At 37.4% G+C, this 16,673-nt stretch overlaps 4 protein-coding genes across 7 annotated transcripts; 2 read left to right on the top strand and 2 right to left on the bottom strand.

Moving 5' to 3' along the window:
- Positions 1-1,985: 1,985 nt before the first annotated feature.
- LOC126751657 (negative elongation factor A) lies at positions 1,986-8,584 on the bottom strand. Its single transcript, XM_050462087.1, has 7 exons — positions 8,215-8,584; positions 7,338-7,592; positions 5,721-7,259; positions 4,499-5,644; positions 3,977-4,423; positions 3,749-3,904; positions 1,986-3,681 (listed from the first exon to the last, which is right to left on the bottom strand). The coding sequence occupies exons 1-7, from the start codon at positions 8,422-8,424 to the stop codon at positions 3,472-3,474; spliced, it is 3,963 nt and encodes a 1,320-aa protein (XP_050318044.1). The 5' UTR covers positions 8,425-8,584; the 3' UTR covers positions 1,986-3,471.
- Positions 8,585-8,951: 367 nt separating this feature from the next.
- On the top strand, positions 8,952-9,809 carry LOC126754508 (ATP synthase subunit C lysine N-methyltransferase). Its single transcript, XM_050466547.1, has 3 exons — positions 8,952-9,280; positions 9,345-9,526; positions 9,590-9,809. Exons 1-3 carry the CDS (start codon positions 9,013-9,015, stop codon positions 9,761-9,763), a joined length of 624 nt encoding a protein of 207 aa, XP_050322504.1. The 5' UTR covers positions 8,952-9,012; the 3' UTR covers positions 9,764-9,809.
- On the bottom strand, positions 9,795-14,786 carry LOC126754500 (protein O-GlcNAcase). Of its 3 annotated transcripts, none has more exons than XM_050466521.1 (13): positions 14,571-14,786; positions 14,335-14,509; positions 14,227-14,278; positions 14,060-14,169; positions 13,761-13,984; positions 13,269-13,704; positions 13,093-13,207; positions 12,929-13,014; positions 11,931-12,844; positions 11,783-11,853; positions 11,277-11,722; positions 11,114-11,199; positions 9,795-11,046 (listed from the first exon to the last, which is right to left on the bottom strand). In XM_050466521.1, exons 2-13 carry the CDS (start codon positions 14,498-14,500, stop codon positions 10,255-10,257), a joined length of 3,498 nt encoding a protein of 1,165 aa, XP_050322478.1. In that variant the 5' UTR covers positions 14,501-14,509; positions 14,571-14,786; the 3' UTR covers positions 9,795-10,254. The 3 variants fall into 3 exon arrangements, with proteins under 3 accessions (XP_050322478.1, XP_050322492.1, XP_050322486.1); XM_050466535.1 differs by having other exon boundaries at positions 14,330-14,509; XM_050466529.1 differs by having other exon boundaries at positions 14,335-14,479; positions 14,543-14,786.
- A 449-nt stretch (positions 14,787-15,235) lies between these two features.
- LOC126751663 (uncharacterized) lies at positions 15,236-16,605 on the top strand. 2 transcript variants are annotated; one of them, XM_050462105.1, is made up of 6 exons: positions 15,236-15,492; positions 15,569-15,724; positions 15,786-15,923; positions 15,991-16,002; positions 16,084-16,205; positions 16,277-16,605. In XM_050462105.1, the coding sequence occupies exons 1-6, from the start codon at positions 15,370-15,372 to the stop codon at positions 16,404-16,406; spliced, it is 681 nt and encodes a 226-aa protein (XP_050318062.1). In that variant the 5' UTR covers positions 15,236-15,369; the 3' UTR covers positions 16,407-16,605. The 2 variants fall into 2 exon arrangements, with proteins under 2 accessions (XP_050318062.1, XP_050318061.1); XM_050462104.1 differs by having other exon boundaries at positions 15,237-15,492; positions 15,991-16,205.
- The last annotated feature ends 68 nt before the right edge of the window (positions 16,606-16,673 follow it).

A 16,673-nucleotide genomic window follows, 5' to 3' on the forward strand; every position in this document is an offset into this window, starting at 1 on the left:
CCGATATCTATTCGGACGACGCATCCTAGCAATTTAATTATCATATTATCATAGAGTTAGAGTTGGCACATATGTATATAGTTTGAGCCCACTCAACTGAAGCAAAATCAAATTCATGTTTTTTTTTCAAAAAATTATCAACCAATAAAATTAAAAAAATGTTTAAAATACTATTGAGTTTAAAGCGTTCGTACATTAATAAGAATTATAAATGAATTCAAAGTCTAAAACCCGCAAAATACTGTACACAATTGGTGGTTTCTGATTTTATCATTCTATAAGAACAAAAACTGGCCACTGACTACTCAGTTGCTTGCGATTACTAGCAGATGATGATATGCATGACTATAATGTAATTTTTGGAATAATGTTGAATAGCGGCTACTATCCACGCTAGCAGCCATACGTACTAGGGATGTAAACTTCTATATTCAACGGAGTTATATATCACATGCCACTGAAAACATCTCTGCTCCACTCTTGTATAAGTTTACATTTCGGAACTTCCTCGATCTCTACAGGAAAGGCTAATTTCATATGCTGAAACCCGTAAGACAATGAAGTCTAACATAATAGTCAACTATAGGTACTGGAGTTCGCATATTCAGTACTTAGGGGCTTGAACAGTTTTGGACAATTTTTGGTCATGAGGTGGCACAATAAGTGAAAGAATCAAATGGAATTTAAAATTGCGCTATATGTGCAGTCGGCCGATTCGCTCATTTTCACACAGTAACATAAGAATGTGCCCAATTTAGTCAAAATCTGTCGGTCGGATCGCGAGATATATAGTATGATTTTAATTAAATGTGGAAGGTGCACACCCATCGTCCGATTTCGATACTGGCTCGTATAAAGCTCTCTCATACCATCTCGAGGGTAAAATTTAATGACTCTGGCGTATTTAGTTATTGATTTATCGTATTTTAGTAATCTTTAACAGTACAGTTATGTGGGGAGTGGACGGGATTATCTTCCGATGTCATCATCGTCAAGAGTGACCCTTGCGCAGCTTCATTTTGGATACTGTGGCAGGTTAAATTCCTACTTACCCAAATCGTCCCTGACATATCAAATATACATATGTCCACCGTGCTGTGTGTCTCCGTTGGATGACCTCAATGACAACTTATCTAATCCTTAACAAACTAACGGGGACTAGCTAACCGTTACAACAAGAGTTCTATATCTTAAATTAATGCTTAGTTATGGCCTTCTGTTAGATTTATATTAATGACGTTTTGTAGATTACGTCCATCTACGAACTCTACGAACTAATTTTCACCAAGGGACATGTGTACCAAGTTTCATCAAGATGTCTTAATTTTTACTCAAGTTACAGCTTGCACGACCGGACAGACAGACGATCAACCGGATTGCAACTCGTCTAGTCATCCTGATCATTTATAAGTATATGTTTATATAACCCTATATCTACATATATATCTGTAGCAATATGTTGCAAGGGTATAAAATGTGTCGTTAACCCCAAGTGATAGCAGTTGTAAGGCGACCAAAAGAAGTTCGTGGTGGTGATGTGATTTGATCAGTACATCACATGACGACATCATGTGTTAATATGATATAAATTGACAGCGCGTGATTTTTTTGATTTTGTGCGCGATGTGATCAGATGACGTAATGTAATTTGATAATTAAAGGCGATATCACGTGATATATTAATTGCTACACATGATATCACCAAGTATGGATGTGCTATAGTTTGACCATGCAGATTTTAGTGTTGCAGAAAGTAATTCTGATGTTATCAGGCGATGTGACGTGATCTGATGATTACATCATATGTTCTCATCAACTCAACATGAACCGAAAAAAGATTGCAGCAGTAATGTTACTGCATTTTTAATAAAACAAAAAAAAAACGATTTTTTTTTATGTAGCTACAACAACAACAACCAAAAACGCTTGTTATTGTAATAAATACTACATTTCTTTGAAATAAAACGAAATGAACAAACAAACAATTATCAGGAGCATTTTTTTATATTTTAACATTAAGCCATAATAGTAATGTATGTGTGTAGTTTATTTGTATACCTTAATTTCATTTCCAAATTCATATATCTCTATAACTACATACATATGTATACAATTCAAATTCTCAACTAATACATATTTATATCATAATCATTATTACATAGTATTAACGGTATTTATACCCACGGCTTAAGCATTAGTTTTTTTTCTGTTTCTCAAATTTATAATATAATATAGTACGCTAAAAAAATTATCATTATTATTAATTATTTATTTATTTTAAATACAAGTTATTCAGCTCTATGCAGCAACATTTTAACGCAGTTTCACTCACATACATAAAAATTTACCATATATGCGCAACATTTTGAAAATTAGCGATTGGCGTTTATGTGTGTGTGTACATACATACACCGGCGATTAGTGGGCGCTTTTTGATAGATAATAAACTAAATGGTAGTATATTCCACGCACTACTAAACATTTAAACTACATTCCTCTGTACAGCTAAGCATATATATGTATATTATAATATACATACATATGTATGTGTACATATATATATTTTAGGTGAATTAATTAGGTAGTGAAAATCAATTGAAAATACACAATGTAGATTATAGATGTCGCCGGCGCCAGTTTTTTTACTTTTTAGTTTTGCATTTCTGCATTTGCTTTTTTGTGAAAATACAATTTGGTTTGAACGTAAACGACTGACGGGGCAGCTGCGTACGAAACGTAAAAAGTCATTGCAATAAGTCCATTTAAAAAAATATTAATTTTATTGGCTACATTACATCCGGTGCCATTATTTTTGATTATATAACCTTGTTTGCCGTTTGCCTTTATTTTTCGAATTTTATTTTAGTAATCACTATAACTAAGAGAAAAGCTATTTTAAATTACGCCGAGTTTTGCCGTTTTTCAAATTCAGCAGCGAATTCTTGAGCGCATACGAAAGATACATTGAATGTAGTGGTGTATACACATACCGTTACTTAAGTATAGATATATGCAGACTGGTATAAATACAAAACGAGATGATCTTTGTAAATTTAGGCATCAAATCATCAGTGATATACATATAACAAAAATAATATTTAGTAATTTGCATCTACTAAGCGATTTGGTTTCAACTTATGCCTGTATAAATGCTGCGCTGACTAAGGATTATGTACGTCTGGCTTTCAACTCAGCACACAGCTGCAGACGAATTGCACCTAGACGAGTTAGTAGTTTTGCTTTCACATTTCTCTCACATAATATATTGTTGCTCTTTATTGAGTCAATCGTCTTCTTGAATGCCATTTTCACACGCGCACACACAGCAACTTTGACCAAGCAAAACGCAGTGCAGTCTCTACATTGTGCAGCACACGCGCAATGACACGCAGTTTGCTCCCATGATTGAGGTTAGATTAAATGCTGTTACAACAATAACGACAACAGCCGGTAGTTTGACGCGCATTTCCTTTAAATAACAACAGAATTCTGTGCTTGCATGACGCCGCCAGCTCCACCGGTGCCACCGTTTGCGCTGCCGTCCACACCTTGTCCTTGCACGCTTTGATCGAGACGTCGGTAATTTTGGAATGTCTTCCACTCGCCGGTGTTGTAATCCAGCCGTATATGCGACTCAACCAAACAAAGTGCCGTGCTGCCGTCCTCTTGCTGCACTTTTTCCTACAATAGATAATTATATATTAGTATCTATATGTAAGCACAGTAAAAATAATAATCTTGAGTTTACTTCAGTTTCACCCAATTTTATAACTATGACATTCTCCGAGTTGGGGCGTGGATTCTCACGCATGCCCGCCATGAAGCCCAATATGAGCGCCTTGTCCGGACGTGAAACGCGATTCGCCTTGCGGAACATTTCGTGCGCTTTATGGACATGCTCGTTCTGTAAAACACAATCACAGCGGTTAATGAATCCGTAGTTGAGGCAAAAATGCAAAAACAAATGTTTGCTTACCGATAATGAGAGTCCTTTGCGTTGGGGTGCCTGTTGTGCCTGTGGCTGTTGTTGCTGCTGCGCCTGCTGTGTCACCTGCACGATGTGTGTGGCGCGCGGCATGTTAGCCGTTGAAGCGCCTTGCTGAATTTGTATTTGCTGTGGCTGACCGCTCGCCGTTTGCGCGGTCGTAATAATTCGTTGTTGCGGCTGCGTCTTGTGCTGCAATACGATCTGCTGTGGCCGCATTTGTTGTTGCTGCTGCTGAGTCGGCTGCGTTATTATGGTGCGCTGTATTTGCGTCTGCTGCTGCTGTCCCACACCCGTGGAGTTGTTGGCGGTCTGCACCTGCACGAACTGCGGCTGTTGGCCAGGACGCTGGATCAGCGTTAGACCTTGCGGCAATGTTGTTAAGCTATTGCCCTGTACATTTGATATAACCGGTCTTATTATGGTCTGCTGGGTAGGCTGCGTATGAATCAAAATTCACATTTATATCAGAAATCTAGCAAAACTTGTGTGTAGGCGTGTGTCACTACTTACCGCATTAATGAGGTTCGTTTGTGTCGGCTGCTGCACGATCATGTGTTGCGATGATAGCGTATTTGTGGGTATTAGTGTTGGTATATGTTGTTGTTGTTTCGCTTGATTTCCACTTTGTTGTTGCAGTTGTATTGTTTGTGCTGTCTGCACACCACTTGGTGTGGTCTTCACCAGGCTCGGTGGCCCACCGGTGGTTGTAGTCATTAATGTAGTGCCGGCGCTGGTATTTAGACCTTGCAAGCCACTCATATTGCTTATGGGTATCTGCTGGTACATATCGCCGCCGATATTCCGCAGTATAACACCCTTCTGTGTCAGTATGATCGTCTTATTCTTCATATTTGCATTAGCATTCCCCACATTCACGCCACCCACGTTGCCTACGGAGCCACCAACACCGGCTGGATTCGTGGATTGTACGAGTACTTGCGTTAGTTTCGGTTGTTGCGTAGCGCTTGTATTTGAGACGATCGTATGTTGTGGCTGTTGTTGCTGTAATTGCGCTTGCATATGTTGTTGTTGGGCTGCTTGTGAGGCTGGCTGTATGGTGACTGGGCGATTGGGCAGCTGTACATTTTGAATATTTAGTAAAGTAGGCTGTTGGTGTTGTTGCGTTGATGAAGTTGCTATTAGAGGCGGCGGATTTCCACTACTTGTGTTCGATGTCTGTTGCTGGCGTACCGGTGTCATCATAACACCTGACGGTGAGGTTTTCAAGAGTATCTTCGTGGGTGTTTGCGGGTTCGCCGATGCGCCAGTTTGGTATAGGGTAGTGGTGTTCTGTTGAGTTGGCCGCGCGAAGGAAGTCAGTGTCGGCATTGTAGCGGTTTGTAGTTGTTGTTGTTGTTGTTGTTGCTGTTGTGGTTGTGTTGCTGACGTAGTCAAGATATATTGTGTGGGTGCGTTAGATGTACTAACTGACTGTTGTATAGTTGATTGTTGTATATGAGTATGTTGTTGTTGTTGCTGCTGTTGATGCGCTTGAAGGTTGGTAGCCGAGTTAGCTGTACGCTTAGCTGGTTGTATGATTGTCTGCGATATAATAACAGGTCCACTGTTAGCGGCAGTCTTTAGCTGACTCAGCGGCATAGACTTAATGGATTGTGCCGTTGTTGTTGTCGACGTGCCAGACGAAACAAGTTGCTTCTGCAAATGTTTACAAATGTGATTTGAAGTTAGAGACTCTTTTCAACAATAAAGAAATGACATATCAAAAACTTACCGGTCTCGAAACTGGTGCTGCTGTTGAGGAAATTATCACCGGTGTTGAGCTGTTAATTAGTATTGGTTGTTGTTGTTGTTGCTGTTGCTGCTGCTGCTGCTGAACGCTTTGCTGAGGTATTGACTGAGCTTTCGGTGATTTAGTCGATGTTATTTTCACCGAAATATTATTTGGCAAATTCGCCAATGGATTGTTGGTCTGTCTCAACTGCTGTTGGGTGTAAATATTAGTCGACATGGTGGTGTTCGATACAGGACTCTTTGTCGTTATTGGTTTTATATCTAACTTCTCCATTTTTATCATCGTATTGGCATTAGTTGGCGATGTGTTGCTTGTGTTAATTTTTTGCCTAGTCACGGTTGTTCCGCTACCACTCAATGTTAGCCCGCTAAGCGTTTGTTTTTGTTGTTGAGGTGCGGCACGTATAAGGACATGTTGTGTGGTCTGCTGTTGCATTGTCTGTTGTTGTGCTTGTAAGGGCTGTTGTTGCGGTGTTTTTTGCTGTTGTATAATTATTCGCTGCTGCAAACGAGTCGGCGTTTGAGGCAGTTGCTGTGTCAACAATGTAGGCTGCGTTTGTGGTTCGATCTTTTCCACTTTAATATTAGGTGGCATTAAAATCTCTTCACTCTTAATTTCAATCTCTTGTTTAATTCTTTTGTGGCCGTGATTCAAATTATTACTATTGTTATTGACTTGAGTTTGTGTTGGTGTTCGAATTTGCGTTTGTGTTTGTGTGGACATGCTGCTCACTTTCGTTGGCGTTGCAATTGTGGCAGTGGATGTGGATGTCAAAATCGAGTTGGCTACGCATGTGGATGGTATGTCAATAGATTTAATTTGCGGCTTGCTCTCTACCAACTTAGGTGATGTTGGTTGAGTGTAGCCTAAAGACTGAGCGTATTCTGGTGTCGATGGTTCAATCTTAGTGGTCAACACATTGTCTTTACTATCCGTTAACATATCATCGATAGAACTGCTTTGATTTAAGCTGGCACCTGCCTCTGTCTTGATTTCGACAGTTGGGGTAGACGAAGGTGTTGTGGCGCCGCCTACAGCATTGCTAGAACCACTTGTTTGTGTTGGTGATGTAGCTAATGGTGAAATGATTTCCGCTTGAGCTGCCGTCGCTATTTGTTTCTGTTCTTGTTTCTTTTGTTGTTCTTCTAATTGTTGTTCTCGTTTACGTTTCTTGGCGGCAGCATAACCCAAGGGTTGTTCCGAAAGTTCGATCAATTTTATTCCACCGTCCTTTCGTCCCGCTGGCGTGCGACTTAGGTTTGGGCGTTGTGGTGCTCCAGATACATTAGGCGTTCGAAAACCTAAAGAAGGCACTCGCGACGGAATACCTTTCAGCGGAGTTGTATCCGTCATTTTTCGTGGCATACCACGTGATCGCAATGGTATTGTTGGAGCAGACGATTTTTTTAAAGAGGATTGTGCGTCTGCTGATTTATGGAGAAGTTCAGTTCGTAAATTGGCACTTTTAGGTTTTCGTTTTATGGTAAAATGCTTCACGGGATTTGGCTGCTGTCCCACCTTAGCGATTAAACAATGAAACATGTTAATTATAAAAAGTTGAAAAATATTTTCTATAGTATGCGTCTACCCACTTACCACTGACACCAAGGCATTTTTGTTTAAATATAAACATTCTAATGGAAGCATGCCTAGATCGCTGTGCTTACTGACTAATTTCCGTAAGTCATTAACCATATCAGTGAATATAGGTCGTGTATCTTCATATTCTGAGATTTCTGTATTTAGCGAGCTAGTCGCTGGAAAAGTTTTCATAGTCTCCGCCAACATTGAGACCCACAGCTCCGAATCCAAGCCGGCCACTTCAATTACTTCCTCTAATTCAACTTTCCACTATAATTTGAAACGATAAAAATATGTAAACATTTTTACAAACTTCTTCAGCATCATTTTAATTAGTTTAACTTAAAACACTATAAATTCTGATAACCAAATTGTCATATCATTAGCTATTTTCAAACCCACACATGTCCATAAATATGAACACCTTCACACATACATACATAGATATGTGTGGACTTTCACAAATACAGCAAGTGTACAAGTTCACCAACTAGCCCAGTGGCGGGAAAAATTTTAATCTCAATAGAATCAAAATAAACCAATATTATAAGCAAACAGATATTTTTAATAATAATATAAATTAGTCGTGTTTTATAATTAAGGCACTTTACTCTATAAAGTCATCAAAATTATTTAAAAACAACTTGTACATGAAAACAGTGACGAGGCACTGGCATTCAGCGGACATGGAACCATGTCATCAACGCATATACAAATACAGTCATAAAAATGCTAAACATTAAGTATTCGTAAGCTCTTGTCCGCGCATATGTTCTTTTACATGTGTGTGCTTTGGATGTGTGATCTATGTTAGGTTTTCATAATTCACACCGTCCGCGGCCCTTCCAATCAACCAAGGCACAATGAAGCCGAATTAGTAGTATTTACTCACCTCTTCTACCAGCCGTCGTGGTATATGGAAAAAACTTAGCAATAATTTCAGTTTCACTTGAGTCTGCAAATCCGGAAAACACTCCTTTATGTTGCGCAGCACTTCCTTGTTAAGTTGCGAGCATATCGACCCACTTATCCACGAATCGTTCGAAGTGCCGAGTTTGTTATGCAGCCACAATGAAGTGTCGCTGTCCCGCACATTCGCCATATTTTCACTTATTTTAATATTTTCACTGTAACAAAATCACACTACTCGTATTTGTTGCACTTCACAATATGAGATTGCTTTGCAAACCTCCTCTGCAACAATTTCTTTATATTAGATCGCGTTTACTTTTTCCAATCAAAAATTTGACACGAAATCCCGAAATGAAAATATAAATGGCGGCGTCAAACACGGTTGCATTAATGCGTGACAGTAAATCTCACAGGGTTGCCTTTTCGGTAAAAAAGTTATTCTGGACGGTGTGTAATAATTGCTTTATGTGTGTAAATTGGTGAAAATGAATTTTTAGAAAATAATTCGACTTAAAATATACATGTTGTAAAATATGTAAATAAAAATTAATAAATTTTTGGAAGGGTTAAATATATCATTGTAACTAGTGTTCAAATATTACTAAAAGACTAGATACTAATTTAAGTACCTCTGTTTTACTTTCTTCTATCCACGTCACTTTATGCTTTTCGCTTTCATCGTATGCCAGTTATCATCCACTTTCCTCTACTTCCATTCGTAAATAGATGTAAAGAAATCATGGAATTAGAAAGATTAAACACATAACTCATAAATGCCATGGATTACTTGCATGACCACAGTACTGTCACTGCGAAAAGGAAAAGTATATCCAATTCGGCAAAAATTCTAATAGCAGCAACCGGTGGTGTGGGTATTGGTTTAAGTGTCATATGTGCGTCTTTTGTAGCGCCTGCTTTTCGAAGAATATGTCTTCCATATGTTCCTGCCACCACTGAGCAGGTTAGAAATGTGCTCAGCTTCTTACCTAAGAACTCGCCAAAAAAATTATTGGACATAGGATCTGGTGATGGGCGAATTGTAGTAGGTAAATAATATATTTTCGAATAAAAAAATTTAAATAATGTAATAAAATCTGAATTTATAATTAGCGGCGGCTAAAAAAGGACTAAACGCAGATGGTGTTGAACTCAATCCATGGTTGGTATGGTACTCACGATTATCAGCTCTACGACAAGGTGTCTATGGTAAAACACACTTCTATAGACGTGATTTGTGGAAATACAACGTAGCGCCGTATGAATATGTGGTTATATTCGGCGTGGAACAGATGGTATATTGGCTCATAATCCATTCGAATGAATAGTCTCATATGATTTTATTTATTTTCTTAAAGATGAAAGATTTGGAAAAGAAGCTAATTGCCGAGTCATCGAGTAATGCCAAAATTATCGCATGCAGATTTCCACTGCCCAATTTACAACCACAACGTATTATAGAAGAAGGCGTTAACACTGTCTGGTTTTACGACTTGGACAAAGCTAAGTCAACCGCTGAAAGAAATGTATAATAAGTTGTTATAATTAACATTAAAAATGCGATTCGTTTTTCTGAAATTTTTATTTGCTGTATAAGGTGTTGCGCTGGTTTTTAATCAAGCTTTAAAATCGCAAAACGAACTGGACATAGCAAATAGTTCAAAGTACTTACAAACATACATACATAAAAAGTGCAGACACATTTACTATACATATTTTAAGATTAAAATGGATTGATATATCAGTCAGAGAGCAATACCGATGCCTATTTACCGTAAGATGAGTATGAATTACGCGGAAAACGATTTTTAGGACGCTGCTTGTTAGCTGTTTTTAACCAAAAATGTAGTGCTTACAATGTGCCATTCTTTTCGTAAAATTATACGTAATTACATACATAAATAAGAGTTCACAATTTTCTGTTCTTTATCATACTTGTTGATGTTTTTTTCAACCCGTTGCATGTTTCGCATTTTCGACGCAATTTTAGCAATAAAGTTGGCTGTGACTGAGCTGGCAGTTGCTAAAAACGTCGCCCAAGATATATAAATTTATTTTCAGGGTCACGATACACTTCCGTAAATCCTATTTTTGCATAATGTTGTTGAAAGATTTCAGAATCCTTAAAAGACAAACGGACATGAACACCAAAGCATCCATTCGAGCGTAACGTGGCCAAAGTTACAGTTATTAAACGCTTCAAAATTCCATAATCCCGTAATAATGCATCCTTTAAGGCGGTGGCTGTTATTAAAGCCGGATATGCGTTACTTACTTCAACTGGACATTGATATTCATAATTATGAAAATCGCTTATCATTTCAGTAATAAGCGCATTAAGCTTAGATGAATGTCTCTGTGCACTTTCTGATCCATTTGTCACATCAATGAAGTTGTCTTTTTCCAGTAGAGATTCGGAGTACTTTTCTCTCATCGATGGTATCCAACATACTTCCACATTTCGCATGAATGTGTGAATGTTTAAGGCAGCAGCTGCATAACCAACAATAGCATTAGAAGCGTCATGTGCAACAATACACAACTGAGGATATAACGTGACAAAATGTCCAACAATATTATCCGCAATAAGTTCACTCAAATTACTGGGAAACAGAGATTCGAAACCAACATCACTTTCGACCGGTCTATCGTCAGCACCATTTACGCTTAGCTGCAAAAACGCCTTTGTACAAACTTGTCCTAGCTCAACTTCGTCAATTGGTGTATAGGGGCGTATTAAATGATAGTCGCTTGTTGGCAGTTCAGGTAGTTTATATAGAAACAGATCATTTCCGGAATCTACAGGCATCAGACGCTTCGAAAAAGAACAATATTTTCTTATAAAAGACAATTGATAAAATCAAATTTTTTGAGAGGCTCACTTGCAAATCAGCGATAAGACCACCACGAAATACCCAAGGCTCTTGTTCGCCCGACATGAAAGCCTCCTTCCAGCCCTTGCTAAACCCTGTAAGTAGTTAATGTAAAGTACACCACATACAAATAAATTCACGTCCCTTTCCTTCCATATATGTATATGCTTACATGTGTATGTACCCTGCGTGTAGGTTTGAACATTAGGCGGGAAATGACCAAGACTCAGCCATTTCACGAAGGCATTTAGTAGTGTCAAAGTACCAGCAATGTCCCACACGTAAGAAAATAAATCATGGCATATCTCCTTGTTAGCACAATTAGCGATTTTACGTAGCAGTTCGTGTACAGAATTACAATGCTTGGAGAATGATTCCGCTCGTTGCATCCACTCGGCTACCTCTGGTTTGGGTGAAACTGCGCCATCCGCATTAGAACATTTTCTAACAGTTTTGTCGTTACCTAGCAACACACTAGCATTCGATTTTAACCAGTTGAATTCATTTAATAGCTTAAAACCACGATTTCCATGCTCAAATGGCAGATAAAAAAGATCACATAGTAAGTAAAGATCCTCCACAGTAATGCTACTACTGCTACCGGCCTCCGGGGGATTTCTATCAAGGGAAAATAATATAAATATTTAACATAGAGTAAAGAAACAAAAAAGTAATTACTTGTCATCGCAGTCTTTCATGTCGGCATTTGAGAGAGGCGAACCTTCAGAGCTTTCCACCTGCATGCTATTCTGTATAAGAAGCAGAGTTAGAAAAGTAAAATTGTTAATATTTGCACTCACGAAATTTTAAATTTGCAATTCTTTACATTCAGTTCGTTCATTGAGCCATTGCAAATATCATCATCTTCGTCCACACCTTCAGCCATTACAACATCCTCAGAAATCATTTTGCGATCTTCCTTGCCGGAAGCCTGCGAAGCTAGACTACTGCTGCATTCCATCGGTTCATTGCCACCTGCGCTGATCGCACTGAGCGGGCTCAAAGTATGCTCATCTACCATAGGTAGCGCACCTGTACTATTTCCAACTTCCCTCGGCGTTCCACTGGTGTCTATTGATAATTCTGGCGCCTTTTCAATAGGTGTGTCAATACTTTCAATTGTTAAAGCATCCGGCAACTTCTCTTCATGATTCAAGCTCACAATTGGCGATTCTGTAGTAAGTGATTGTGCTTTCTCCACACTCATTTCGTCCTCCTTATTCACATTATTCTGATTTAGTGTTGTCGATGCATTATTTGCATTTAAATTTGACTTTGTTAGTGCAGAGCTATTTTCTATTGCTACCGGTATTGGTTTTGTTATTGCCGTTGCTAGCTCCAGACCAGAAACTGGCGATTTCAGAATCTCACCTTCCGTGACTAAATTTCTCGGCAATATATCCTCCACAACTTTGGAGTGCATTATTGGTACCGCTACGATGGATATTGGGATTTTTTTGGGCAGCTCGATATTTGACGCTACACATGTGGGTATGGGATTTACAATGTCGTCATTTGTTACAACTTTTGTTGGAGAAACCAAGGAATTCATAACGGGATTCGCAATAGGATTAATAACTGATGAGTTAACGGTGCTGCACACGTCAGCCAAAGCTTGGAGTTGTGTGGTGTTCACTTCAGGCACCGTTATAGTTTTCGTACTAGTCGATGTCGTTGTTGTTGTCGTCAAACTCATACAGGTATTAATAGACGGTATAATTGGAATAATAGGCATAACCACTATCCAAGGAAAAACAAATATATATATAGGGAGAAAAGGTTTAAAATACTGAAATAAGTAGTAAGAGATGTGAAAGATCTTACTTGTTACTTGTGGTTGCGGTTTCGTAATGGGACCCCAGGCTTCCTTGGCCACAAAGAACTCAGGCAACCATTCGTCAATAGCGTTTCTAAAACAAAAAAAAATACAAAAACACATTTTCAATGCGTAAATTCCATTTATTTTTATATCTAACTCATAACCTTACTTTAATGCAATGCGTGGATGATACATATTTTTCGATAAACAGTCCACAGGTATCTCTTCCTCATTCGTGCCGTCCTCGTTTTCGGTTTCCAGTTTAATGTCAGCAGAAATTGAACCTTGTTTCATTTTAAATTAATATATCAATATGAATCCATTCTTTTTTCTTGCAATACTCACTGTTTACTTTAGAATCAAGACTGCATTTCGACCAGCTGGCTAAGGTGTGAATGGCAATGGTATTCGCGTGGAACTCACAGTTTGGATTGGTCATAACTCCTCGTAAATGTGGTATTAACTCTGGTGAACGACCGGAATAAGGACCTAAGAAAACTCGTTTTTGATCGTAATCGTTCGCATGCAAATTATCCCAAATAACGGGTGGTCGACGTAGTATTTCAGTTATTTCCTGAATTGATTCGAGACTAATAATTTTTGAGATTACTTTGTTTCCAGTCCACATGATATCGATATCATGGTTTAGTTTTGAACCTAACGTATTTAAGTATTCTGAATCGTGAACTGTAGGTATCGCTCGTGTGCTACAATATTGAGTGGGGCAAAATAGGAATCTCGGATTGCCTAAATGTGTGAATATTTCGTTTGTAACAGATACCTAATTTCAAAGAAAATATTATATATAATGAATATAAATACTAGTGCTTGTGTTACTTGAGCATTGGCAAATGTTTGAAAAGCTTCTTTATCAACTTTGGACATTTCCGAGTCGATATCGTCAAAAAGTAATGCAAATGCTTCACATCCAAATTGTGAAACTTGGTCCAGTTTTCTTTTTAGTGTTTGAATTTCTTTTGGGCTACTATACGACATATCCAAACCAGGTGAGAGAGCGTAGTAAAACATTACATTATGCTCCCTAGCCGCCGTTATTAAGCCTGCAATCATTGTATTATTCATTTTGCATTAAACACTAAATCTTATTTATGAAATTAAATTTGTAATTATAATACTTGTTAGATGATCAGCTTCTTCAACCGTGTATAGTTCACGCCAATAAGCGCGATGTTTATAATCATCCTTTGGAGCGTACACATATGAATCCATACCCCATTTCTTCATCCTAATATATTTAAATCATGAAAATAATTTACCATTAAAATATTTTATTTTTACGCACTTTTTAAATAAATCCTTCCGTTGCTCGGTTGTCCAGGGTCTTCCATAGAACCCTGCATTTAGAAATTGAAACTTGAAATAATTTATTTAGAGAATACACTAACATTACCCTCAATTACACCACATATAAAATTTCGACCCTCCTTGCGGTCCCGCATTTCTTTTACGGTATTCGCAGGTTTTTCACCGGCCTGTTTCTCATCCACCATTGGTTCTTCAACTTCTAAATTAAGTGTGTCCTCCATTGCAAGAGGCTGATGAGTACACGAAGTCATCTCAAATGTCTATAATTTTATTAATAATATATTTTATATCACCTTTGAAATTTTTTGATTTGTTTGTTACTTTTTTTTTGTGGGGAACTTTTAACAAGTTAAAGTTCGTTCAATCGTTTGAAGTAACAATACTGCGGATGTTTGAAAACTTATAATACTTTAAATTCTTCTAAAGTAAGCACTTTAGGCTGCACACTTTATATTAAATTTGCAAATATTTTTACAAAATAATTGCAAAAATGAAAACCATTGCAATAAAAGCCGCTGGAGATTAGTTCAATCAAATGTGAGCATAGCAATCGGCATCGAGTGAAATCGATAAATAACTGTGGCTCGAATGTGCTCGTAACATTTTAAAACGGCATTCTCAACCATATATTAGGGTAGACGATGAATTTATTTTCCAATAAGACTATTAACGCTTATAAGAACACATAACAATAAAGTTCTCAAATTTCAAAGTTACAATAGCACGAATATCATTTTGCAATATTGTTCATAAATTAAATAAAACAAATTATTGAACAATGGGTTATAGTACAATCGGATATATTTTTTCTAGTACAAATGAACAATCGTACAAAAACTTCCAATAAGCATGATTTTCATATATGTATATGTACATAATCAATTAGAACTATTCGTATGTATTGTATGTGCTTCGGGGTATATTAGGGAAGACAGAGTATTGTATTGTATTTTGCAATCGATTTCTGTGTTTATCGGTAATAGAAAAACAATCGGGATTGCCATCGCAATTCCCTCTTGTTTTGTTTGCAAAGTGTTTTTCTAAGGTTCTACTATAAATTAACGAATTTATTCGATTTAAATACATTAATGTCAGGTGGGCGCACCTAAGTTTTATACAAATGCAACCGTTTATTGTGATTCGCAACTATCGTGATGATGATGAGCTTAAATGTCAAGAGTTGGTACGTGATTACATTATGTCCTTCGTTAAGAGATCCTTCTACTGCTTTTGCTTCAGAGAGGTACATATATTGAAAGCTTTTGTCCTTGAACGAATAAACCTTGAACAATTAAGTATTATTAGACGTATTGTTACAGATAACTCTGCAGTTCATTGTAATAACATGGGCTATACTATTCATATTCATCGGTGTGCCATTACATTTTTGTGCAATGACCATACCTGGGTGTATCTTTTTTTTATTCTCTGGTACATACTTTTCATTTTACGCTAAGGCCGTGGAACTGATGAGGGTAAATCTTTATAAAATTTGTTCTTTGGAAGTAAAATGTATTAAATTGCCTTCATTGACAGACGAAACCATCACAATCTCTCGTGGCGGAATGCTACGAACCATTCATATTTCGCTTGAAACCACGAGAAGCGACATACCAAATCTTCCTCGATGAATCTCCTTACGAACAATCATACCTTAATAAATTCAGAAAAAAGGTTGGTACTCAAGATAATTCTACAATAAATGATTTTCCCATTAACATATTTTTTGATTGACGTTTAGATAATCGCTACAGTAAGTGTTAAAAAACATAATTCACTTTATAATGCAGCTTGGATGTATCGCTTTGCTATGGCGCCCGATTATCCCTTTCAGAGAATCGCCGAACCAATGCTGAATTTAGTGTCAAAAAAATGTGTTGCGAATGGATGTAGCTCTTTGGAATGTACAATTTCCGAGTGGCAAGAAGAAGAACGCGATTTTTATGACAATATGGGGTAATCTTTTTTACTCATATTTTATTTGTTTCTGATTTCACTGAATTGCTTTTCGTGTGCTTCATTTTCAGATTCATTACTCGTCAAATTTACCATAAACAAGTTATAGGAAGTAGTTTAACTGTTATGAAGACTCTTCTTACATATGACCTTCATGCGAATGTAAGAAGCGAACATTCCAAATTAGAAACAATAAAATAGTATTAAAATCGATTAAGTACTTATATTGTACTGAACAAAACACAAAAGCCTTCCGTAAGAATCCTTATCCAAATACTCACTGCGAAAACGCACATTTTGACTACAAGTACGAACTCTACATGTATTTTTGTACAATAAACTGCACTCCATTTATAAAAACAAAAATAAAAGCTTTTGATTGCAATAAATAACGAATAAACTTAGTATATAAATACCGAAAAATGTATGCTATACAAGGTGAGTCCCAAATTCTGAAAAAAAAAATTA

The sequence above is a fragment of the Bactrocera neohumeralis genome, chromosome 2, assembly GCF_024586455.1.
Source record: "Bactrocera neohumeralis isolate Rockhampton chromosome 2, APGP_CSIRO_Bneo_wtdbg2-racon-allhic-juicebox.fasta_v2, whole genome shotgun sequence".
NCBI lineage: Eukaryota > Metazoa > Arthropoda > Insecta > Diptera > Tephritidae > Bactrocera > Bactrocera neohumeralis.